The sequence below is a fragment of the Staurois parvus genome, unplaced genomic scaffold (genome assembly GCF_062004578.1).
Source record: "Staurois parvus isolate SC_StPar_1 unplaced genomic scaffold, SC_StPar_1.0 ptg000525l, whole genome shotgun sequence".
Classification (NCBI taxonomy): domain Eukaryota; kingdom Metazoa; phylum Chordata; class Amphibia; order Anura; family Ranidae; genus Staurois; species Staurois parvus.
The window spans coordinates 1,813,499-1,839,221 of NW_028318321.1; the positions used below are offsets into that span (position 1 = coordinate 1,813,499).

Genomic DNA, 25,723 nt, shown 5'->3' on the forward strand with positions numbered 1-25,723 from the left:
TACAGTTCAATACAAGAGGGAAAGGAAGGCCTGCTCCTTGGAGCTTGCAATCTAGGAGGGAGGGCTGACACTTTGAAACATGAAAAGCTATATTCATGTTAATAAAAGTCATAGCAGAAAGCACATCTGTAAAGCAGTGGTATGGCTGAAGTATAGCCTAGCCAATACTTCATAAATGAGGCCCCTATGTGTGAGATTAGGCAGTTGACAGGTCAGCAAATGTCATAAGCTCAGATGACCTCTAACCCTCTGTCTGCCTCAGCCAAGGCAGATTCCTTATTTCTCTCCTTTTAAAGAGTATGTGTGGGGAAACAAATCTACATTAATACATTAGCAATGACTAACACTATTGCCAGTAGTTCAATTTCATTTCAAGCTAAATGTACACAATGTTTTACACACTAGTTGGCCCAATTATGGCACAGGCAGAGATACATTCAACAAATTCATGGGATAAACAAGAGAGATGATCCAGCAGCAGGACACCAAGGTCTACGAAGACAAGCAAGTCTTACAAATCAGCAGTCAGGGTTTGACCTGCACTTGGATCAGGTTGTATGCAGTTGAATAATTCTGCATCTGCTGCTCCTAACAACTTCAGCAAACCTCCTCATTTTGCATTGTTTAAATGACAATAAAGATGATTTCCTATCTCTGTAATACATGCAACATAGCATTGGAGACAAGTTTAAAATTATTTACTTAGTCTGGCACAACAATTTTCTTCAGATAGATTTTTCTCGTTTATCATTATTGTATATACAGCAATGACCAAGTCTCCTCAAAGCTGCCTCAGTTTAAAATAATTATCTCTTCACATTTTACAATTACCAGAGAATCAAGCTGTGTTTACGTCACTAACCTTCATCCACTTTTTTAGCCAATGCTCTTCTATGTACCTCTTCAATTACAGCCCCAAACAGAGGAGCTCCAGCAGTTCTACTCAGGGAATTCTCAGCAATCACGTTGTATCTCTCTGTATCCACCAAAGTTGGTTTGGTTGTACAACATTTGAATACCCAATGTCAAAGTCAGAAATCACAATTAGTGATATCCTGGGAAATTCACATTTCAGTCCACAGTACAAAACACACCATATAAAACAAAAAAAAACACCACACCTAACAAAATATCAACTGATACTTAGGTTTCAAAAAGACAAGAAATGATTTGCAGCTTAAAACTTGGTGTACATGACAAATACTTATTAAGCGGCATTAAGTTGAGGTTTAGTAAATATTTTTTTGTTTCTACAAATCAGCAACAGGGATGGTACTTACAATGATTAGAAAGTGTCCCTTATGCTGGTGGCTTCTATGTTGAAATCTTTATTCCTTTCCTTATTCTACCCCCCGCCCCCCGATATCCCCTCAACTGTGATCTTTTAGTGTTGCAGGAGTTAAAACTAGCGTCTGTAGGCATTCATTAAAGTGCCAACTATGCCCACCCATTTTCAACTCCCAGCTCCATCCAATCAAGCTGTACTATTGCTTTCCACAGTAAAAGCATTCTATAAATGGAGTACAAACTGATGACAGAAAGTTCCTCCTCCAGCATTCATAGAGCGCTTTTCATATCTGATGCCTTAATCAGCCACAGAACCTGTATAATTCATGTGTGTTCGGTTTTAAAGGGATGAGGTGGCAATCATATTCATAAAGCACAGTTTCTATGTTTGTGTGGTTTCTCTAATATAAGTTCTCTGTTCTCTCTTATTGGGAGTTTAGTTGAATTTATTCTGATGGTCATTGTGAGCATATTCATATATTTGCTCATTTCAAAGTGCTTACCCTAGTGGTAGTTATGAAGGTTCCACCCCTAGCAGTCCAGACCAAATCTTTTTTGCTTGCCTACAGGACTGGTCAGAGAAAGAGGATAGATAGTGCTGATTATGTCTATGGACACCAACAGAGTATATCAGACTTCCCTACCAGCAAAAATGCTCCAGTATCTGTTCTGTTTATATTAGTTTCCTACTGTACAATGTTTATTATAAAACAACAGAATGTTTTGTCATAATATTTATACCCAACATTGTAGTAGTAAAGTTCTTTACTGATGTGTTGATGTAAGGAAGCATTTTAAGGTAGAGGATGTGGGAATAAAAGCACTGCACTGTGTGTGTTTTTGTTTTTTGTTTTTGCTTGATGAGGGCTGAGCTGTTGAACATCTGAATTAAATATCATGGACAAGAGGGAAGGGCTCAGCGTGTCTGAATTTGCTAAACACCAATTAATAAACTGCAGTGTAGTGCAAATAATCTCCTAGGGTGGTGTCTTGGCTGTGTGCTGTTCTTTATTTAAAACACAGAAGCACATGTCACTGTTTTTGTTTTGGTAGAAGGAAGAAAATCCTTTTGAAGGCCCATGGGTGATACCCAAGCACTCTAAAATACCTGGTTGTATTTTACAGAATACTGAAAGATAGGCTGAGTAGTTGGAAGTGTAATACACTATGTACAGAAGTGTAAAGATCAACCTTGTAACATACTTATCTTGAAATTTCTTAAAGTCTTTCCCCAAAGAATGAGTAGAAGTGTTGAGGAGGAATAGCATATTGCATTTTCCACCTGCAAAGACCACTGTGAATATGTAATTACAGTTAATTCCTCCTGAGCTATTACTGTTTTGTGACTGTGTCTATCAAAATGTTTCCCAATAGCAGCAAAATGGGGGAGACTGATGGAGAGTTTTGAAGCAGGGTTCCAGAGGGAAGTTGGAAATTATATATACCTCACTAAACAGAGGATATAAAAAACTGGGAAAAGTTTACCCATTTCAGCTATAATGTACACCTGCTACAGATCTCTATGTAAAACAGTGGGATCTAAAGCTGGCCATATACTGTATGATAAACCAGACAAAATTTGACTGATGGATGCCCTGGTTGACACCTGGAATCCTTATACGTCACCGGGTGACTCCGCCCCTTGGGTTATTTAAAAGCTGTCAGATGGTCAAGCTGTCAGATGGCAAAGCCTTTGTTGGGAGCGGAGCTCTTTTTTTTTTCCTTCAGGTCGGCGGCAGCATTCTTTGTGATTAACGTTTGGATCTACCTCGGGGGACAAATTTTTTTTTAAATTTTTTAATAAAGGACTTGTCAAAAACTGTTGTGTTTTTATTCACATTTTACAGTTTTTTTGGTGAATGAATAGGGGTTTTATGTACCCCATACTCATTCACATGGGGGGCGGGTACTGGGGGCCTCCTTGTTAAAGGGGATTTCAAGGTTCTGATAAGTCAACCCTAGGGTTGCCACCTCATCCCTATAAAACCAAACACATTAATTACACAGGTTCTGAGGCTAATTTAATGCAGATAAGGCACTAAGTGAGTTTAAGTACCACCTTAATCATCCAGAGAACCTGTGTAATTAATATGTGTATGGTTTTAAAGGGATGAGGTGGCAACCTTAGTCAACCCCCCCCCCCCACACACACACACACACACACAGACCTCCAAAACCACAGCCCAGGGTTGTGGGGAAGAGGCCCTTGTCCTCATCAACATGGGGACAAGGTGTCCTGGGGGGGAGCCTCCCTGCCCCCAAAGCACCCTTCATGTTGAGGTCACGTGGCCTAGTATGGTTCAGGAAGGGCGCTCACTCCCCCCCCCCTTTCTTAACCTGCCAGGCTGCATGCTCTGATAAAGGTCTGGTATTGATTGGGAGGGGACCCCGTACTGGTTTTCTCCTGATTTTTTAATTGCCAGCAATAGGTTTGTTAATATTCAGTTGATAACTCATCAGTTGACTCCTTAATGACCATCTAATTTACTTGTTGTCAAGGATGCTGGCAGCCTTCCATTCCTTAACACCCATGTTGTTTACTGGTTGTTAAGGACGGCTGCGGCCGACCACTCCTTAACAACCAGCTAACATCACACAAAGCACAAAACACAAAAAAAACTGCATCAAACACAAAAGTGTGAAAATAATATGCAAAATGCACTCAAAAAATGCATCAACTGCACTCAGCATATATGTAAACTTAGGCTTAAGAGAACGTCCTGAAGCTCAGAAAACACAACATTTGATATAGTGATAGATGATGAAGGGAATGTAAAACAGCCACAATAAAAATGGAAACAAAACTGGCTGCTATGAAAAGTTCAATATATGATGCAATGACACATTGTAAAAGTGAGATGCAATTTGTTTGGACACTGAGTATCAACTTCAACACTAACTACATCGAAGCCCCTGTTCACACTATTGCGATTTCTCGTGCAGTTTCTGTGGCGCTGCACCGCAAGACAATGGAAATCATATTCTCTATAGTGCCCATTTATATCACTACAAGGCAGCTGCAGCACATTTTTTTAAATGGTACAGGTGCTTTTTTGGTGCAGTTGCAGCATGATTTTGGCCCCATAGACTTCAATGCAAACACACCAAAAAGGAATGTAAATCATGCAGAGTTTTGTGTATTAAATGCAATCACTAAAAAAAAACCCCTCATGAAGCATGAAAAGCGGGTCAAAAACGCAGGACGTCACTCTACAAAAACACATTGAAGATAGCATCATGCTGCAGCTGCACTCGTGTGAACCAAGGCTAGACTGATAACAAAGACCACTGTAATTTCAGACAAAACATATAGTGTGTGTCTATTTTTTTAGTTATTATTTCTAAATCAATAGGTTCAACCAGGCCTTGAAATTTCCATTCGCCTGCTCGCATTTCGGAGTGGAAATAACATGGGGGCGAGGGCCAGATCGAATATATAGCCAATGGATATGGAGTGGGGTGCCGGCACCAGAGGCTGAATAAGCTTTCAGGCATTAAGACTCACACACTACCCAAGGGCCCAGAGTCCTTAGGAGGTCCTATGACAGGTTCCTGAATGATGGGGAGGGGCCACAGGGTGGATTGTGCAAGCGTACTACGACTCCGGTCCGGTGAGAGGAGAGAGTGACTGACAGAGCCCAAGGAGAAGGAGAATCTACAGACTGGTGAGAACTCAGCATGTATCAGCAGGAGGAAGGGGGAGAAATGTCTGTGACAGGAGTGCTTAAAAACGAAGTGTGACAGGCTGAGAGAGCTAGAGGGGAGACGTGTGTGTCTGTATGTATGTGTGTGTGTGTGTGTGTGTGTGTGTGTGTGTGTGTGTGTGTGTGTGTATGTGTCTGTACATGTGTGTGTATGGTGTGGTGGGGGCTCTGTATTCACTTCATGTAGTAGGGGGCCCTGTGTGTGTTCTGGGGGGGGCGCATTGTACCATAATGGAGACCATGTGTTCTAAGAGGGGGGTTGTGTGCTCATTATAACCTCAAATTATGGGGGGATGGTGCCATAATTGTCAGCAGCAGAAATACCAATCATCCCCCTTTTTTGCCCCACTCCCCCCCTCTTTTTCTCTCACCCCCCCCCCCCTTTTTTTTTTTTCTAAAGGGGGTAGATGACATGGCTATGGGGGGGAGGTGAAGGAGGGTATATTTATTTCTGTAACTGTATTTTGCATAAAACATTTAACAGTGTCATTTAATGAGATAATTTACGAGGGCATGTTTAGGGGAGGGATTAGGGGTGTGGCAGGGTAGCGGTTGGGTGGGGCAAATGGAGGCGAGTAACTCTTAAGGCCTGCTAGTAGCTCAGGGCTTGAAATTTTAAGCCCTGGGTTCAACATATGTGGAACTCCTCCTAAACCTTCCCTTTCATATGTGGGATTGAGCACGTGGACTGCTAAAGTACAAGCAGCATCTGTATTAAGGTAGAACTAAAGGCAAAACTACTTTTCATTCTGGATAGAATTAGGAAGCTTTACAGCCACTGTAAGTTTTTTTTTTGTCCCATTGAGGAGATTTCTATTCATGCCCTGTCCCATAGCAAAAACAGGAAGTGAGAGGGAATACCTGGTTGTCATCAGGATCACCAGAACTAGTGTTCCCACTGGAATACTGTCACTCTGTTACTGTTCTGGGGACAACCCAATTCCCATTTGGTAATTCCTTTTACTTTCGATGGTTACAGTAAACATGACAAAGAGGGTGAATCTCTCTAAGAGGGGCACAGACAGCAATATAAACCAGAAATATGTTCTAATCCCTCTCCACTCTATCCAAAACTAAACAAAGCATTTTTCCTTTAGATATACTTTAAGGCAAGGGCAGTGGGGCAGTGTACCAGTCCTCAATAGGACTGGTACAGGCCTCGCCACTCACATTATTCTTATCAATATCTGGCCATCACCAGATATTGGTGAAAATATTCAACATAAATTATATGAATTTGGAGTGAACGCAAACTGAATGAATATACTCTTTTAGAGTAACAACCCCACAATAATTTTATAGAAGCCATGGCAAGCAACATGGAGTTCATCTATTCAAGCACATGCTGTTTCCGCTAGTTTTGACATTTTCTAGAAGGTCATGGAAACCATGGAAATAAATTAAAGTTACGGTCACATATTAAACAAATAAAGACACAAAAGAAATTAAAAGCACCTGCCTAAAGCCATACATTAGTAAAATGATACCAGACACTGCATTGTTCATTAAGGTTAAGAGTTGAAGTTCACATTTGGGTGATGTCTTTCAATGATCTCATGTAACCATTTTTAAATTTACGTCATTTACTACCGGTGGTGTCACAGCTTCCTGCTTTGTAAACTCCTATTCAGCTCGGTATCCTCCTACAGGAAGGAGCCTGAATAATTAGTGTGCTACACTGTATGGGATACAATCAAACCCATGAAGAGTGGAGCGGATATACTCTGGCATGGGAGGGGGACAAGCACAGTGACAAGCACTACTGTATTTGTCCTCATTTCCTTTCAAATCAATTGTTATAGTCTAAAGCCATAGCGGTAAGGCATAGCATTTATAATAGTATGTTTGTGAGCACAGTCTGGGAACATATAACATATTTTTCTGAACGGAATAAACCCAAGATAACATTTCTGCTGGACTTCATAGACATCAGATGATAAACAGCAATTCAGACATAAAGGTTAAAAAAAAACTTTAATGCTTCAGAGCAATTTTTAAAATACATGTACTGTATGCTTGGCGAGCTACTTTGAAGCCCAACAAGTGGCAAAGTAATCGTTTCACAAACACATGCAGTGCAAACCAACCTATGAAATGATAACATTTACAATGAGAGGTAACCTTCAGGGAAAACTGCTTGTCAAAACAATGAGAAGGATTGAGTAATACAGGCAGCTGAAGTTCTAAATAAATCTGGACTTTTCCTGTACAGAGCTCTCCTTCCCAACAAGGCTGAATATCCCTCCAAAAAGGGCCAATTCAGAGACTTGGGAGAAGACAGTCACGTTTAAGAAAACTCAATACTTGCATATAACTTCAGTTGCCTATTCCTCCTTAAGACTAGATCAGGGAAATGCCCCAATCCTTTAAGCATCTACTTTTTAATGTATTTTAATATGATCAGTTATTTGTATGAGTGGACTTTTAGGTAATTGGATTAAAATTAATTAAGTGTACTCCTGTTCAGGAGTAACCTATCAAAAATGGTTAAAAGGCCAACCAGTCAGAATGTCTGTGGTTTCTTGCATAGAATGATTACAACCTTTGTCAAATACATAACCACTGGGGACAATTCCCCACACTTCCTATCTAGGTGGATTATGGAAACAGAAGTGTTGGGAAGTCTCTTCAGTGAGGAAAGGAGAAAGGAGAGATGGCCACCAGAAAAAAAAAAATCACACACATTTTGCTAGTCGTGCTGAGCAGCATTAGAACCCCAGGAGATAGTGTGTTTCCTGTCCAGTGAACCTCCTCATTCTCACCAATTCTCATCTGATCTTTAAAGAGCAAAGAGGAATGGAAAATGTTCCCAATGGAATTAGAGACCACAATAAAAACATGACAGAAATTCTGACCATTTGCCACTTTATTCAAAAATGAAAGGCACATTTATATTTGGAGTTGTGCTTTTAGCATCCTACAGGCAGAGAATGCTTTTTACACTTATGCGGACAGTCTGAAATTCTAGCAGCATGAATAACTCATCAACCATTAAGTGTAATACTATAAAGATGAGAACATGCCATTTGCAAGTTTAAGCAGGACAGGTTGATATTACACATTTTAATGGTAGGCAATTACGATTACACTATGTCTGACAGTGAAATAAGAATTTAGAAAGCATTTATCAGCACTTGAATTCCAGATCATTTGTCTACTGTTCACAGAACATACAAAGTGAAAGTTTTTAGGTGAACACAATACACTAATTGAAGGCATTTACATGCTGACAAAATAGTCCTTTGCACTTCAAAATGCCCTGAATCCAGGAATGCAAATTTTGTCTTGCAATATAAAATGAACATTGACATAAAACCCCAAATCCCAGTCCAACATGTGATCCTCTGCACAAGTGGGAAATCTTCACTTAGTTTTGAAGCCAGTGTCATGTTTCACAGCTTAGTAGATAACAGCTGGAACCTAGGAGCCCAGTATCCAACTACTAAAAATGACAACAGAAACATATCTTTTAAAATATTTTTATAAAGCCTTTTTGCCATTTTTAACCACTTGGCCATTTTTTGCTATTCAGCACTGTACTATTTTAACAGGCAATTGCAGGGTCATGAAATACTGTATGCTAATGAAATTTATATAATTTTTTTTCACACATATAGAGCTTTCTTATGGTGGCATTTGATCACCACTGTATTTTTTATTTTTTGCTATAAAAAACGAAAAAAGACCAAACATTTTGAGCAAAAAGCAATATTTTCTACTTTCTATTAAAAAACATATTCAATTTAAAAAATCTAATTTCTTCATACATTTTGGGCAAAATGTATTCTGCTACATGTCTTTGGTAAAAAAAGAAATCCCAAAAAAATTTATTTTCATTGGTTTGTGCGAAAGTTATAGAGTCTACAAACTATGGTTCATACACTATATTGCCAAAGGTATTGGATCACCCCTCCAAATCATTGGATTCAGGTGTTCCAATGACCTCCATGACCACAGGTGTATAAAATCAAGTACCTAAGCATGCAGACTGCTTCTACAAACATTTGTGAAAGAATGGGTCGCTCTCAGGAGGCAAGTGAATTTAAGCGTAGTACCGTGAAGGGTTGCCAACTGTGCAATAAGTCCATCCATGAAATTTCCTTGGTCCTAAATATTCCATGGTCAACTGTTAGTGGTATTATAACAAAGTGGAAGCAACTGGGAACAACAGCAACTCAGCTAAAAAATGGTAGGCCACGTTAAATGACAGAGCGGGGTCAGCGCAGAATGAAGCACACAGTGTGCAGAAGTCGCCAACTGTCTGCAGAGTCAATAGCTAAAGACCTCCAAACTTCGTGTAGTCTTCAGATTAGCACAACAACAGTGCATAGAGAGCTTCTTGGAATGGGTTTCAATGGCCGAGCAGCCGCATCCAAGCCTTACATCAGCAAGTGCAATGCAAAGTGACGGATGCAGTGCTGTAAAGCAAGCAGCTACTGGACTCTAGAGCAGTGGAGACGTGCTTTCTGGAGTGATGAATCCCTCTTCTCTGTCTGGCAATCCGATGGACGTGTCTGTGTTTGGCGGTTGCCAGGAGAACAGTATTTGCCCGACTGCATTGTGCCAAGTGTAAAGTTTGGTGGAGGGTGGATTTTGGTGTGGGGTTGTTTTTCAGGGGTGGGCTTGGCCCCTTAGTTCCAGTGAAGTGAACTCTTAAGGCATCAGCATACCAAGACATTTTGGACAATTCATGCTCCAAAATGTAAAATGAAATGAATTCAGTCAGTAAAGACCTGGCTGAAAACCTCTCACTGTGACAATAAAGTGAATAAAATTCCAGATATCAAAGAACATGAAGAAATAAAATGCAAACAATAAAAAACAACGGTAAGATAATAAACACCCGGCTGGGCAACTTCCTCTAATGTGATAATGTGCACTGATGAATCACATGATAATAACAAAGTGAGAAAATGCAATCAATCAGAATATTATTATTATACAGTATTTATATAGCGCTAAAAGGTTTGCTCAGCGCTGTACATTATAGTGGGGGACAGAACATGAGACAATACAGTAACAAAACAAAACACAGGGGGTCAAGGGCCCTGCTCTTTCGAGCTTACAATCTAGGAGGGAGGGGATAGTGGTACAGGAGGAAGTGGCTGTGGGGGATGGAGTGGTAGGAGGAGTGGAGGAGATCGTCTGTTAGGTGAGGGCGGGGTACGCTTCCCTGAAGAGATGGGTATTCAGGGTGCGCCTAAAGGTGAGGAGGGTAGGTGACAGTCTGATGGATTGGGGTAGTGAGTTCCAGAGGATGGGGGAAGTCCTGGAGAAGTCCTGCAGTCCGGCGTGGGAGGTGGAGACCAGGGAGCTAGAAAGTAGGAGGTCTTGTGAGGAGAGAAGAGTACGGGTTGGGTGGTATTTGGGTATCAGATCTGTGAGGTAGTTTGGGGCAGCGTTAGGAATGGCTTTGTATGTCAATGTTAGTAGTTTTAATTTAATGCATTGGGCAATTGGGAGCCAGTGGAGGGAATGACAGAGGGGGGTGGCAGAAGCGGAGCGGTTGGTAAGGTGGATGAGTCTGGCCGCTGAGTTCAGGATAGACTGAAGCGGGGATAGTCTGTGATGAGGTAGGCCGGTGAGAAGGGAGTTGCAGTAGTCCAGACGTGAGATAATAAGGGAGTAAACGAGCTGTTTAATAGTGTCTGGGGTTAGGAACATACGTATTTTGGAGATGTTGCGGAGGTGGAGCCTGCATGAGTTTGCCAACGATTGGACATGGGGATGGAAGGACAAGTTTGAGTCTAGAGTGACACCTAGGACTTTGGCTTGCGGGGTGGGACTGATGGTGGCGTTGTTGGTCGTGATGGGGGGGGGGGGGCGCGGGCTGGGGGGAAAATCAGGAGCTCGGTTTTGGAAAGGTTCAATTTGAGGAAATGGAGCGACATCCAGTCTGATATGTCGTTCAGTAGGTGGGTGATACGGGCGGAGACTGAAGGGGTGAGGCGAGGGGTGGAGAGGCAAATTTGCGTGTCATCGGCGTAGAGGTGATAGTTGAAGCCGTGGGAGTGTATCAGTTTGCCGAAGAAGGAGGTGTAGATGGAGAAGAGAAGGGGCCCGAGGACAGAGCCTTGGGGGACCCCAACAGAGAGGGGGAGAGAGGGGGAGGTGGTAGTGTTATAGATAACGCTGAAGGAGCGTTGGGATAGATAAAGAGGAGAGCCAGAAGAGAGCGGAGTCTCTGATGCCGAGGGAGTGTAGTTTATTAAGGAGAAGGGGGTGGTCAACTGTGACGAAGGCAGCGGAGAGGTCAAGGAGTAAGAGAACGGAGTAGTGGCCATTAGCTTTGGCGGTTAGCAGGTCATCAGTGATTTTGAGTAGGGCGGTTTTGGTGGAGTGTAGGGGACGGGAGCCAGACTGTAGTGGATCGAGGAAGTTGTTGTCAGTGAGGTGGGCGCTTAGGCGATTGTAGACTAAGGAGCTTGGAAGTAAATGGCAGCAGGGAGATTGGTCTAAGGTTGTTCAGGTCGGTGGGGTCCAGGGAGGGTTTTTTGAGTATGGGAGTGATGTGCGCGTGCTTTAGGGAGGAGGGGAATGCGCCAGTACAGAGGGAGAGATTGAAGATGTGGGTGAGAGAGTGTAGGATAAAGGAGGGTGACCGGAGGAGTTGTGTGGGGACAAGGTCAAGGGGGCAAGTGGTGAGGCGGGCTTCTGAGAAGACCTTAGTGACCTCCTCAGTGGTAGCAAGGCTAAAGGAGCGGAGTGTTGGGGAGGTTATAGTGTGTTAGGTGTGGTGGGGGGTAGGGCGGTTGCGAGGTCAGAGGAAGGGAGAGTTGATGGGGTTATAGTGGGAGGAAGGCTAGGTGCGGAGATGGGTTGAGCATTGGTGATGTCCTTACGGATTGCGTCAATCTTATTTTGGAAGTGATTGGCAATCTCGTGGGCGGTGAGTGAGGTACTGGGTGAGGGTGGGGGGGAGAGAGTAGGGAGTTGAAAGTGGAGAAGAGCCAGCGAGGACAGGTGGAGAGGGTGTTGATGAGGGTTATGAAGTAGGCTTGTGTGGCAGAGTGGAGGGAGGGGGAGCAGGTGAGGAAGGCGGATTTGTAGAGGGAGAACGCTCGAGGGGATCTGGTTTTGCACCATAATCGTTCCAGCGCGCGATTGCGTCGTTTAAGATTTTTAGTGTTGTCATTCTGCCAGGGTTGAAGCGGTCGGAGTCTAATGCTGTGTGTGGTTAGGGGTGCTAATGAGTCTAAGGCAGCTGACAGCGAGTTGTTATATGCAGTAGTGGCCAGGTCAGGGCAGGACAGTGGAAGGATACTGTCGTAAAGACGGTCAGCTTCAGAGTGGAGAGGGGCTGGGTTCAGGTTGCGGAGGTTACGGCTGGTGATGGTTTGACGTTTGGGGGGGGAGGTGTATGAGGACGGGGAGATGGAGAACGTAATGAGGTTGCAGTCAGAGAGAGGGAAAGGAGTGTTTTTGAAGTTGTGGAGGATGCAGAGATGGGAGAAAACGAGGTCCAGGGTGTTCCCGTCGGTGTGGGTGGAGGACTGTGTACACTGTGTGAGTGCAAAAGAAGAGGTTAAGTGGAGAAGTTGAAATATAGCCGGGTTGTTGACATTGATAGAGATATTGACATCTCCAAGGATGATGGTGGGTAGCTCAGAGGAGAGGAAGAAGGTTAGCCAGGCAGAAAAGTCGTCAAGGAAGCGGGATACGGGTCCAGGAGGCCGATAGATTACTGCAATCCTCAGAGGGGTGGGGGAGAAGAGTCGGAGGCAGTGGGTCTCAAAGGAGGAGAAGGATAGAGAGGGGGGGTTTGGGAGGACCTGGAAGGTGGACAGCGGTGACAAGAGCATGCCGACCCCACCACCTCTACGACCGCTCGGTCTGGGTGAATGGGACCAGATGAGACCTCCATAGGAGAGTGCCGCAGGGGAGGCAGAATCAGTAGCTTGGATCCAGGTTTCAGTGACCGCTAGGAGGTTGAGGAAGTGGGAGATAAAGAGGTCATAGATGGCGGTGAGCTTGTTGCAAACCGATTGGGCGTTCAGGAGTGCGACCGAGAGTGGAGGGGTGGATGTGGGGAGGAGGGGGACAGGTATAAGGTTGAGGGGGTTGCGGCGGTTCGTGGGAGTAGGAGGGTGCCTAGTGGGTGAGTGAGGTGGTGAGGGACCACATCCACACCACAGATAAGGATTATATACAAAACAAATAATGGGCAAACAGTAATATAAATAAATAAATGAACACTCGACAGAGCACCTCTCCTAGGATGAAGAGGCTAAATGGTAATTAAGGGTTCCTATACATGTATTACCTTTCATAATGACAACATTTTTACTGAATAAACAGGTCCATAGCAGAAATGTAAAAACTGTTCTGGATCATAGGAGGTGAACAAGTGTCAGAGGCGAAGTGGTTAAAGGAGAAGTACAGCCAAAGCTCTTTTGGCTGTACTTCTCCTGTGGATCACAGGAGTGCAGTTCATTCTGCACTCCTGTGACCCAGTTTCAGCTGACAGCGGGCTGAAGCCCGCTGTTGACTGTCATCACTCAGCAGGTCCAGACTGGGGAAAAATATCAATTTTAAAATTGGGATAAACCCCAGAGTCTGCAGAGACACCTGGCTCAGCCTCTCAGCAATCTGCTGAGACCCTGAACCAGCTGTTCCCTACCCCTCCACAGTCCAGCGTTCCAGAGTGCATGGGGGGGGGGGGAGTAGACTGTGACTGTCAGCACTGCTGTGAGAACTCAGTGATCTGCAGTCATGTGATCGCTGGGTTCTCACACTAGAGTGGGAGGGAGACAGATACAGCACTGCACCGATGCTGCATCCACCTAGGCAAGTATAACTGGGGAAAAAAAATGAAACCCCTACTTCTCTTTTAACAAATTTTGTTGCAGACTCATACCTGTTTCTGTCCTGAAGAAAAAGCTTTTTGATTATGTCAATGTGCACAGTGAGCTTGAATCAGAATGACGTGTTCTATTAGTAAAGCTGGAATGAAGAGGGGGTAGGGTTGGAAGGGAAGTAGTTACAACTGGGGATTGTGGCACAGCATGTCATGTTATTATTATTATACAGGATTTATATAGCGCTAACAGTTTGCGCAGCGCTTTACAATATAAGGGAGACAGTACAATTACAATACATTTCAGTACAGAAGGAATAGGAGGGCCCTGCTCGTGGAGCTTACAATCTAAAGGTTACAATCTTATGATAAACAATTACTGGAGGTTGAGGAGACAGTGATCAATATCTGAAGGAAGAAAGTTTTCTACCAATAAGGACCAAACACGTTCAAAATTTAGGCATGGTGACTGTCAAATTAGCGGTTAATTTTAGGTTCAGCAAAGCCTAGGATATTTTGGATACAATTTCTTGAGGGATAAAGCAGCATTAAATACAAAAACACAAATGTAATATATTGTAGCTAACTAATCTTTAAATGTGGGGGCTGCAATGTTTTTTAATTTTTTTAGGCTTCTTTGTCTAAAAAAAAAAAAAAAACACCACCGGATAGTGCCTTTGCAGCTAAAGGGAGCAGCATAGATCAACTGCAGGGTTTAACACCCCCAACCTCACCTGTGAGCAAGCCCTTAGACTCAACTGCTGTCCAGGAGTGCCTCCTCCATCCAGAGTGGAGATATTATATCTGAGGAGAGAACAGCATTTTTTGCAGTAGTAGATTTAGATGGACTTGATTTATAAATTAAAGAGAATCTTCAGTTCCCCTCCAAAAAGTTAAAGGTCAGTAGCTGCAAATACTGTAGCTGCTGCCGTTTATTAAAAGGACACTTACCGTTCTTTGCTGGTCTTTAAGTCCCTGGCGCCGGCATGTTTACTTTGGGAAGCTGGATGTAACTCCTTATAGCTACACAGTCTGCTTCCCACTGCACATGTGTGAGCCCTGCTGTGCTTTGTGAATATTTCCACAGCCTCCTGGGACCTGGGACATGTCCCAGAAGGCTGCAGGCAAAGAGATAGGGGGCGAAACTTCTGTTCAGATTGCCTAGGCAAAATGGGAACTGCCAAAACTAGGTTCCTGCTCCCACCGAAAAAAAAAATTGGCCAAAAGTGGGAGAGGAATGAAGAGGTGGAAAGGCGAAACTTCTCTTTCTGGTTGAAGTTCCACATTAAATCTGAACTCCAGTTAACACTTTGTAAGCAGTTATAGCAACAGTTTTTTTCCTTTTGAGAAAAAGGTTTCACATAAATGAATAAAAGCTGATCACTACAAGCATCCCTGTCAGTGGTAAATGGTTTGTCTCAGCCTTTTAACTGCCATTTTTGCTGGACAGCCTGATATGTTAAGAGAAGCTACAAAATCACAGACTTACTGGCCAGATCACCAGATGAAATTAAGGCAACAAAGCCTAAAAAAATCCACCACAGATAAGGATTAATAATCTGCAATAGAATACATTTTTGTTTTTAGGTTTAATAGCACTTTATGGGCTAGTTCACAACAGTGGTCACATTACACCATGGTAACTGTCGTGCAATGTAAAGTGAGTGATGCTAATGCATGGTAAATTACGCATTATGCTTTTTATTGTTCCTTTTTTCAACTTTTCAATTCTTTATTCGCCAAAGCAGGTTGCCATGAGGTGGTTGAAACTCACTGCATTGAATAAAAAGTAAACCATATGCTACCTTTTATTAGCAAGTAAAACTGCAGCTACGTGGTATGAACTAAACCAGGGGAGGTCAACCTGTGGCCCTCGGAGCCCTCTGATGTGACCCTCGACCTCAAATCAGAGAAGCCCATGCCCAGGGTCAGCAACCCGTTACTCACAATCCAGGCTTGCCCACCCGAAATCCCAGAGCATCGCAGCAGGCAGCCGTGGAGAAAGCAGGAGCCACATAAGCCGATGCTTCCTCTGTAGAGCAAGCTCCTGTCCCAGGCAAAGTGATACCAAGTGCACTTCGCCTGGGACCATTCTAGCAGCCTGGAGATGAAGAGCGAAGCCAGCAGAAGCTAGTAGAGGAAACAAAGGTCAGTGTACTAAACAACACATACAGTGTGCTTTTGCAATGCGCATATTAGCAACTATAAAATGGTTAGCAACTATTAGGTTGAATGCAGGAGTTTTGGTGTGCTTTCAGAGAGTGCACCATATCCACAAGATAAAATAGAAGTCTATGGCAAAGTGCAGCTAACTCACAGGAAAGCCTCTGGTGCACCGTGCTGCACCCATGGTGCCGGTAAACCGCAGCACATCAATGTGAAAACAGCCTTATAGGGGCTCAGGACAGTTAGGGCTTATTTACATTTGCAGTTTGGGGGGGAAAGGTGTAAACCCCATACTTTTATTGTACCACACACCCTCAATCACTGGAGTAGCATCAGGGGTCGCAACAGCACATTCTGGTTAACACTTGGACAGGAAGGGCAGTATGGGCAGCACAGTGGCTAAATGGTTAGCACTTCCGCCTGGCAGTACTAGGGTCGTTGGTTCGAATCCCAACCACGGCAACACCTGCCTGGAGTTTGCATGTTCTCCCTGTGCCTGCGTGGGTTTCCTCCGGGTACTCTGGTTTCCTCCCACACTCAAAAGACATGCTGGTAGGTGTCACGATCGCAAGATCGCCGCCACCAACATGTGACAATCCCGCAATCACGGCATCCAATATGTAACGATCGCGGCGTCAGACCCCAGACCTTCTCACCCAAGCTCGTGACCGAAGGACTAGCCAATCTAAAACCGCGATGTGACGTGCGTAACAATGCCACACCCAGCTGCACCCTGCACAACGATTTTCCAGCTAATGGATCACAGATCGATGTACCAGCAGCCTGGGCGATTGTTACTGGGTCAGGTTAATTACGCAATTAACCCTTCACACTGCCACCACCTCCTTTTTGTCAGAGAAAGAGGAAACTCGGCGATCTCAGCTAAAACACTATAATGATTGAGATAATCGTCTGTATAAAACGGTCATAACACAGGCCTGTTACACAGAGGTTTAAACAAACAGTAGCATTCTCTTTAGAGGCAGGGATTCGTAAATTGCAATACAGAGCTATAGAAACAGTTCAACACTTTCAGAAAGAAAGATTTATTACTAAAAGGTCAAATGGGTGCAATAAAAATATTTACAGAAGCAAGATGTAACTAAGATATATATATATACATATGCAAAGAATAACAGCACGGCAAAGAGATAAAAGAGATTAAAGGGTTAAGATACTTGCCATTAAGCCTTGGAAGTAAGCAGACCAAGTTTTAGAGCAGAAGGGTGCTTTGATCTCCCTATGTTACGATGGTCAATGGGAGAATTCTTCAACTGCCTCTCTTAGGCCTGACAGCCCAATTTGTAGTTCCCCAGCAGGGGGTGTCTCTGACGCCACGGACCAATACCCCGTGTAAGCGTCGAGGTCTGGGTGTCGACCTAAACTAGAGCCAAAATCTTGTGTAGTTCATATTTTGGCTCATAACTTTTCCTATGCACAAGTGACATTCCACCCACGGGTAGATTATTATGCAGACAAGTCTGAGGATTGATTAGATATGAATTATGAAAGTGTACACTGAACGGTTCGCAAGATCTACTTTTCTGCTTTCCTGTGTGTCCAAGACAAGGCGAGTGACCCCTCACACTGTTCGCCTACTCATCGTCCATCTGACAATATGTCCGGTTTTTATGTAAGTCTCTCATATTCCAAGATATGAGACATAGAGGAAAAATGGATTTTAACAAAAGGTTATCTGGTCGTGTTTCCTTGGAATGTTCTTTGAACTTTGGGGAAAGCTTGCCTCATCTTATACGAGGTGTTATATGGTACACCTCGCCCAGACAGCCAGGCACCTAGCTCAGAGATGTTTTATGGCTCTGGGGTGCCCTGCTGCCTTGGCCTGCCAATGACCCACAACCAGCACACATACACTGGCCAAATGTCTCCTCTCAGAGAGGGAGGGGGAGGGAGTAAGGGGAGAAAAATGGATACTCTTAACAAAATGGCGGACTGCCTCACTCTCTGTTGCGCACGTTTGCGACAGTAGGTGAATTGGATCCTGTCTAAATTGCCCCTAGTATGTGTATGAATGTGAGTTAGGGACCTTAGATTGTACGCCCCTTGAGGGTTAGGGACTGATGTGAATGTACAATATATATGTAAAAACGCTGCGTAAATTGACGGCGCTATATAAGTACCTGAAATAAATAAATAAATAAATATACAGGAACCAATCCTCTTCATTTTCCTCCTGCAACCACTGAAAGCTGGCCTCTCCTCTTCTCTCTCCTGCTGTCATTCAGCAGCTGTAGGAGGAAAATGTTAATTATGCTACTCAAAATAAAATATTCTACATTTTGAACCATTTAATTTTATTGTGACCTGTGACCAGTTACCAATTGCGTCAAGTGTTTGGGTGTTCAATCATTTCATAATAATTTATTCTATCTACTAAAATGAATGAATGCTCAAGCGTAAAACATGCCAAGTGTTTAGGTGTGTTTAGGCACCTTTAGATGTGTTGGGTGGTTTTTTGCCTCCTCTCCTAAACGAGTGAGTGATTGTTTTTTGTCTTGCCTCTACACGTCTATGTGTGTATAGACACATGGGGGAGATTTACTAAAACTGGAGCACTCAGAATCTGGTGCCGCTATGCATGGTAGCCAATCAGCTTCTAACCTAAGCTTGTTCAATTAAGCTTTGGCAAAAAAAAAACCTGGAAACTGATTGGTTGCTATGCAGAGCTGCACCAGATATTGTACTCTCCAGCTTTAGTAAATAACCATAAGCTAACATGGAGGGGTGTTTGGAGGCAGAAAAAAGTCAAAAGCTCTTAAAAGCGGCAATTTTTACTCCAAGTGTGCATGAGGCCTTTAACTTTTTTAAATAAAATATTACATTTTCATGCTTTTCCCCTTGTCACTGATCAATGTTGCTGATCTCCTGCAACCTCTTAGCAGCCACTTCATGTCTACAAGCATGGACTCCAACAATGGCTGGATGCCATTTCTCAGGGCGGGTTTCCTGATGGTGAAAACAGTGGACCATACCTGCAAAATTAATCTTGAAAAGACTGCTTTGTAGAATTCTTTGGAAACCTGAGGGACCAAGTGACCACAATGGGGACAAAGTACTATCAACCCTTGCAAGGAAGTGCCTGAACAAGGAACTTTACGGCAGAATTACCATGTATTATTTTAATGAAAGCTGCAGATTTAAAAACACAGAAAATTACTTTCAAACCTACATAAAGCTTATATGAGATTTCAGGGATTGGGTTTATATATACTTTAAATCCCCATTAAGGGGTTATTCAATTTAGAAGAGTTTTAAAAAGCAGACGCTAGTGAACACTACAGCAAGCATGTTGCAATGTGTCATGGGAGAGCTCTATTTAATCTATTTAAATCGCAAACCACAGGATAACATGCCCAAAATGAAGCATGCAGTTTTTGTAGGACAAGGCAGGGAAAGGCAGTGTGTTAATGAGAACAGTTCAAAGTTAAAAAACATCATATCTCATATCTATCCACTTTGCACTTTGCAGTTTTGCACTGCAAAACTCCTCAAAAGAGACTCATCAGAAGGAAGCAGTTCTCTAAAGGTCTGCACAGAGGTCAGCACAAAGTCTTGCATTGAAAATACACTTTACAGACTTCAATGTGTTGCACTGACACACACTAACACTAAATTCACATATTTTACACAGCAACAAGAGTAAAAGGAGTTAAATCCAAAATGGTTCATTAACTTCACATAATATAGGAGGCAGAATATTAAAGCAGTGGGCGCCTTCCATTGACGCTAGGCACCCGTTTACTTATCAATAGCAGCTTTCAAGGCTCATTCTCCAATACTGAGACAACATTTCCTGTCCATAACACTGACTCCATTGACAGGGTTCGCCTGATGAGAACTTTTCAAATCCACCAGGAAAGGCCAGGAGACCCAAAGAACAGATCCCAGAAAAATGGTTATGCCGGGGTTTAAATGTGTTAACAAAAGCTCACACAATCCCCAGTTATATAGATATAAAAGCTGCTCTTTAGTCAGGAATTCTAAAAGAAATGTGTAAGGTGTACATTTGTTGTCTATATCATTCCTTTACAAGCTCATTTAGAACACCCTGCAGATAAATCAGATACGTTCAGAAAATATCACCTTTATAAACTCATAATCGGAGTTACAATGCATTTCTTACTTTAAAAAAATTAAACATTTGGTTTCAGTTAAAGTTCATATAACATGAAATGTAGACTTCATGAAAGGGCAGAGTTTGGGATCAGTAACTGCCCATTTTACAAATATCTGTTGAATAACCAAAGAGGCATATTTTTGCTCTCTAAACCTTATTTTTTGCCTTTGTAATAATTCAAGAAATAAAAAAAGTGTGATAATGCAAAATGAAAGAATTGTTCTATTTACCAAAAGCTACATTCCGTACTGCACACATTTTTAAGGAGGCTACAAATGTCGTGACTACCAGTTCTCATCTTTGGAAAACCTGTCGTCCATTCATTATTTAAAATAAGAATAGTTTTCCAGTAGAGGGAAAAAAACACTATAATAAAAAAAGTTCTAAAACGCTATCTGTGTCTTGAAGACATCTGACCCAGAGCTGCTTTTGGCCCCTCTCCTGGCCTACGCCACTGTTTAAATTATATTTGCTGAGAAAATGGACATCAGGGCACATCATTTTCCACATGTAAAAAACAGTTTATACCATTGCCATACTAGTAGTATACACCTACACAGTTAGGTCACTGCCATCATAGCAATGTGTAAACTTTACATATAAAAAGGGGAAGACCCTAGGTGCGTATCAGATATTGAGGGGAATTTATCAAACCAGGAGCAGCCAGAATCCGGAGCAGATGCTCATGGCAATCAATTAGCTTTCGTCTTTCATTTTCAAAGTTTAACTGATCAAGCTGAAGATAGAAGCTGAATGGACACCGTGCACAGCTATCTATCTGCTCCAGTTTTGATACATTTCCTTCTTTTTTTTTTTTTTTTTTTATAATCCATGTGACTACAGAAATGAACAGGAAGATGAATCTGATCCAGACTTTTTCAGACTGGCACCTCATTTAAGGACAAAAAAAGACTCTGATCCTATTGATAAGCAACCAAAAAAAAATACTGTAGTGCATGTCTATATGCTGGATGACCTACCTGAAGATCAAAGAATTTGCTATATCGTCTGTAGATTGTATAAGATGTTGAATCTGACCAGGTTACTTTTATGATGTACACCTGTGGAGATATAAAGGTGGAATATTACTAGTTTAGAAAAAGCCTGTTACAAAATGCTGTACACACACAACATAAATAATAGATGGAAAAATACAAGGGAACGAAAAAAATTAATACATACTTTGCAATCATTAGGAACACTGTTAAGAAGTGCTTATTCTTTAATGCAGTGACTCTTATCAACCAATCAGATTTTTCTCTACTAGAATCAGACCATTACAAGATGAATTCAAATTAGTTTATACAGTTTAACTACAAACTACTGGGTCAAATGAGCAGAATAAAAGTCAGTTTTTCAGTTTTTGAAACAGCAGGGCAGGGCTAGCCCCAACCCCTGCTCCCCCGCCACTGCAGATGGGCATAGCGCTGGAATGAATGAGGTAAGCATAAGGGGGTGAGGGGGAATACTACTACCTACATTTTTTTTTTACTTAATGCACTGAATGTAATAAGGTAAAAAATGTTTAGGCTTTATAACCACTTTAACTGCTTCCCACCCACCCGCCCACAATGTACTGTGGCAGGGAGGCAGCTACAGGCAAAGCAACGTACCCTTACTCTCACTCTGGCTGTACTAACTAGTGACTGCTGTGTCCAGCGGATACAGCGGAATGAAGGTCCCGGTGCACGGGACCCGTTGATCATGTGATCACTATGCGATCACATGATCACAAGTAAGCAAAGCTGTTATGAATCAATCTCATTCATAACAGCTGTTCCTCTTCCTAGTGAGCTGTGATTGACCCACAGCTGTCACATGATACATGGGGCCAATCACAGCACCCTGTATCATGTGACCAGCTCCGGCCAAGCAGAGATCACTATCCTGAGCTGCCAAAAAACTTAACTTAAAAATCCCTGATCACCAACCCCCCCACAGTAGTACACATATTAAAAAAAACTAATAATAAAAAAAGGTATAAAAAAAAATAACATATTGAGAATGTTTTTTTAAATTTTTTTAAGAATTTTTTTATTCTTTTTAACTACTTGCCAACTGCTTTCCCGCATTTTGCGGGCGGGCAGCACCTCTTGGCAAAGTGACGTAATCTTGCGTCACTTCCTATTTTGAGGTGTGAACGTACCTGCACCCCTTCTGCCCCCCTCCCCCCACTGTCGGTCCAGTGAGAGAAGAGAGAACATGGCACCGAGTAAAAGCACTACATTTTACACACACATGTTAGATTAGCACATTTAACCCGTTGATTGCCCCTATTAACCCTTTCATCACCCCGTCACCCAGTCAGTGCCATTAGTACAGTGTCAGTATATAGAAATTTTCACTGATGACTGTATTGCTGCCACTAGCGACATCAGACAGTGCCAGGGTCAGTAAGCGCCCCACCCAGCCAGGGTCAGCTAGCATTAGATTGCCCGAACACTATCACACTCACACTATAGGTTGCTGATTACCACCATTACTAGTATAGTGTTTGTACGGATCAAGATATTGATCACGTACAGAACTATACTAGTGCCTCCTTTGTATAGTGTCCCCAATAACGCAGAGTTAGCAGGATCAGCCCCGTTCGCTCTCAGCACTAGCGTTTAGCTCAAACCAGTCTGCCCATTCTCCTCTGACCTCAGATATCAAAAAGGCATTTTCATCCACACAACTGCCGCTCACTGGAAATTTTCTATTTTTCAGACCATGCTCTGTAAACCCTAGAGATGGTTGTGCAAGAAAATCCCAGTAGATCGGCAGTTTTTGAAATACTCAGACCGGCCTTTCTGGCAGCAACAACCACGCCACATTCAAAGTCACTTAAATCCCCTTTCTTCCCATTCTGATGCTTGGTTTGAACTTCAGCAAGTAGTCTTCATCACGTTTAGATGCCTAAATGCATTGAGTTACTGCCATGTGATTAGCAATTTGTGTTACCAAGCAATTGAACAGGTGTACCTAATAAAGAGGTCGGTGAGTGTACATTGTGTGTATGGAACTGGCTCTTGGGAGATATAGTACTGGAAGCATGCATATGTCAATAGAAACAGATTTCCCAGTAACTGTTCTTGCACAAATTTTACAATCCCTGTGAAGATGTCACAGGGAGTAATGAAAGTTGTTTCTCACTACAGGGATAAGGTACAAAAAACAAAAATAATTAAAGAAGGGATGTGCTCTGGAGGGAAAGAGCGAGTTTCTGGAGAGATCCTTTAAAAATATATGCAGTTTAAAAACCATGTTCTATCTACCCTCCGGAAATGTTTTGGTACAAATACACATTGTTGCATTTGTGGCACTTTATTACTACATAATTTCTAAGCAATGTCTACTTAGAATGAACACCCCAAGGTTTGCATGTGATAACTTGGATCACTGCACATCTGTTTAGGACTGTACATTGGCTGCAAAGGATGGCAGTGGGCAAAATTCACAAAAGCTTATCGCATGAGTTAAGTCAGTCACTGGTCACATATCACATACGATAATGAAAATGTCAATTCACTATTGCTAGTATGTGGTATTTACCAAAATAGCAAAACCACTTGGTAAATACCGCATTAAAAGTCCTTAAAGTCAATTCACAAAAGGTAATAAATAATTAAATGCATTCGGTAATTAAGTAGTGGTCCAGGCATGCAGTAAGTACTAGTATCTGTCAGTACGGTCATGGGTTGTTAAGCAATGGGTGGCCGCGGAGTCCTTAACAACCTATGAGTCATCAGCTGTCAGCGGGGTCGGGCCGGCGGGCATCGTCATTGGATCTACTTCGGGGGACATTCTTTTATTTTCCTTCTTTTAATAAAAGACTTGTCTAAGACTGTCTCCTGTCTTTTTTCACACTACCGCATGTACCATGTACCACATACTCATTCACATGGGGGGAGGGGGCTGGGATCTGGGGGCCCCATTTAACTTCCAGATTCCGAAACACCCCCCCCGCCCGCGGACCCCCACAACCACTGGCCAGGGTTATGGGGAAGAGGCCTTTGGGGAAATGGGGACAAGGTGCTTTGAGGGGGGGAAGTCCCCCCTGCCCCAAAGCACCCCCCCCCACCCATATTGAGGGCATGTGGCCTGACCTGCCGGGCTGCATGCTTGGATAAGTTTCTGGTATGGATTGGGGGGGCGCCATTTTGTTTTAAATTTTGGCATGGGGGTTCCCCTCAAAATTCATACCAGACCCGAAGGGCTTGGTATGGATGGAGGGGGAACCCCACACCATTTTTTAAATTATTTTTTTAATTGCCAACAATTCTTTCTTTTACATTCGGCTGTCAGTGGGGAACCCCACTGACAGCTGAAACATTAACACATGGTTTTCACTACTAAAATACTGCATGACTTGATAAAATAACTCATGCGGTATTTTAGTAGCATTTTTCAGTGAATTTAAACTTTTTTTTTAAAATGCTGTGCGATATCCTACCGCATACTCGGATGTGGTAAGATGCCGCTTAGTGAATTTTGCCCATTGCAGGCAAAGGTTACATTAAACTTGTGATCAGAAGTCAGAATAAATAAAGAATGTTGTATATAGGCGAGCGCTGGAAATAAATCTGAAGCAGCTAGCACAAAGGTAAAGGTAACTACTCTTTATAAAATATGATATAAAGTGCAGCGCTAAGTAAATCAATTAAATAAATAATTAAATAATTATTGTGAAACAGTCAAGTGTAGTGCTGATATAGGATACAGCGCTAAATAAATAATTGATAAATATGGAACAGTCAAGTGCAACATATAAAATTAAACTAAATCAAGTTCATATATATATATATATATATATATATAATATATATATATATATATATATATATATATATATATATATATATATAATATATATCTATATATAAAAGATAATGTCCATGGGACATAAGGCACAGCAATCACGGTGAAGGATAAAACTGTGACATGATCCAGTAAAGAAATCCACCACCTCTGTCAGATGTAAACTCACCAGAAAAGTACTGGTTAACAGCATGTATGCACATCACATCAGGACATAGGAAACAGCCAGAAGCCTCTGTATGCAATGCTCTGCCATGGGCAAACTGCAGGTGGACCCTCTCCTATTGGTACAACTTCTACTGAGCTTCCTCCCTACAGTGCCGGCCTCTCTGCTTGTCACACCGCTCGGGGAGGCGAACGCCTCTTCCCCGGAAGAGATGGGGAGAGTGGCAGCCTTGCGGATGTAATCTGCGGCTGTTCGCCTCCCCGATTGGTAGTGAGACGAGCAGAGAGGCCGGTGGTGTATGGACAAATCTCAGTAGAAGTAGTACTGATAGGAAAGGGTCCACCCGCAGTTTGCCCATGGCTTCTTTCTGTTTCCTATGTCCTGATGTCATGTGCATACATGATGTTTACCAGTAGTTTTCTGGTGAGTTTACATCTGACAGAGGTGGTGGATTTCTTCCCTGGATCATTTCACAATTTTATCCTTCCCCGTGATTGCTGTGCCTTTTAGTCCCATGCACATTATCTATTTTATATATATATATATATATATATATATGGACTTTATTTAGTGTCACTTTATATGTTGCACTTACTTGACTGTTCCATATTTATCAATTACTTATTTAGCGCTGTATCCTATATCAATGCTACACTTGACTGTTT

The 25,723-nt window shown here is 42.5% G+C and overlaps 1 protein-coding gene across 4 annotated transcripts in view; it reads right to left on the minus strand.

The window, feature by feature from the left end:
- Positions 1-25,723, minus strand: part of SH3PXD2A (SH3 and PX domains 2A) — a 433,998-nt gene that overhangs the window by 348,328 nt on the left and 59,947 nt on the right. For all 4 annotated transcript variants that reach the window (XM_089690260.1, XM_089690261.1, XM_089690259.1 and 1 more), the window contains exon 2: positions 21,073-21,153. In XM_089690260.1, the coding sequence (XP_089546386.1) occupies positions 21,073-21,153 (81 nt within the window). The remainder of the gene's footprint in view (positions 1-21,072; positions 21,154-25,723) is intronic.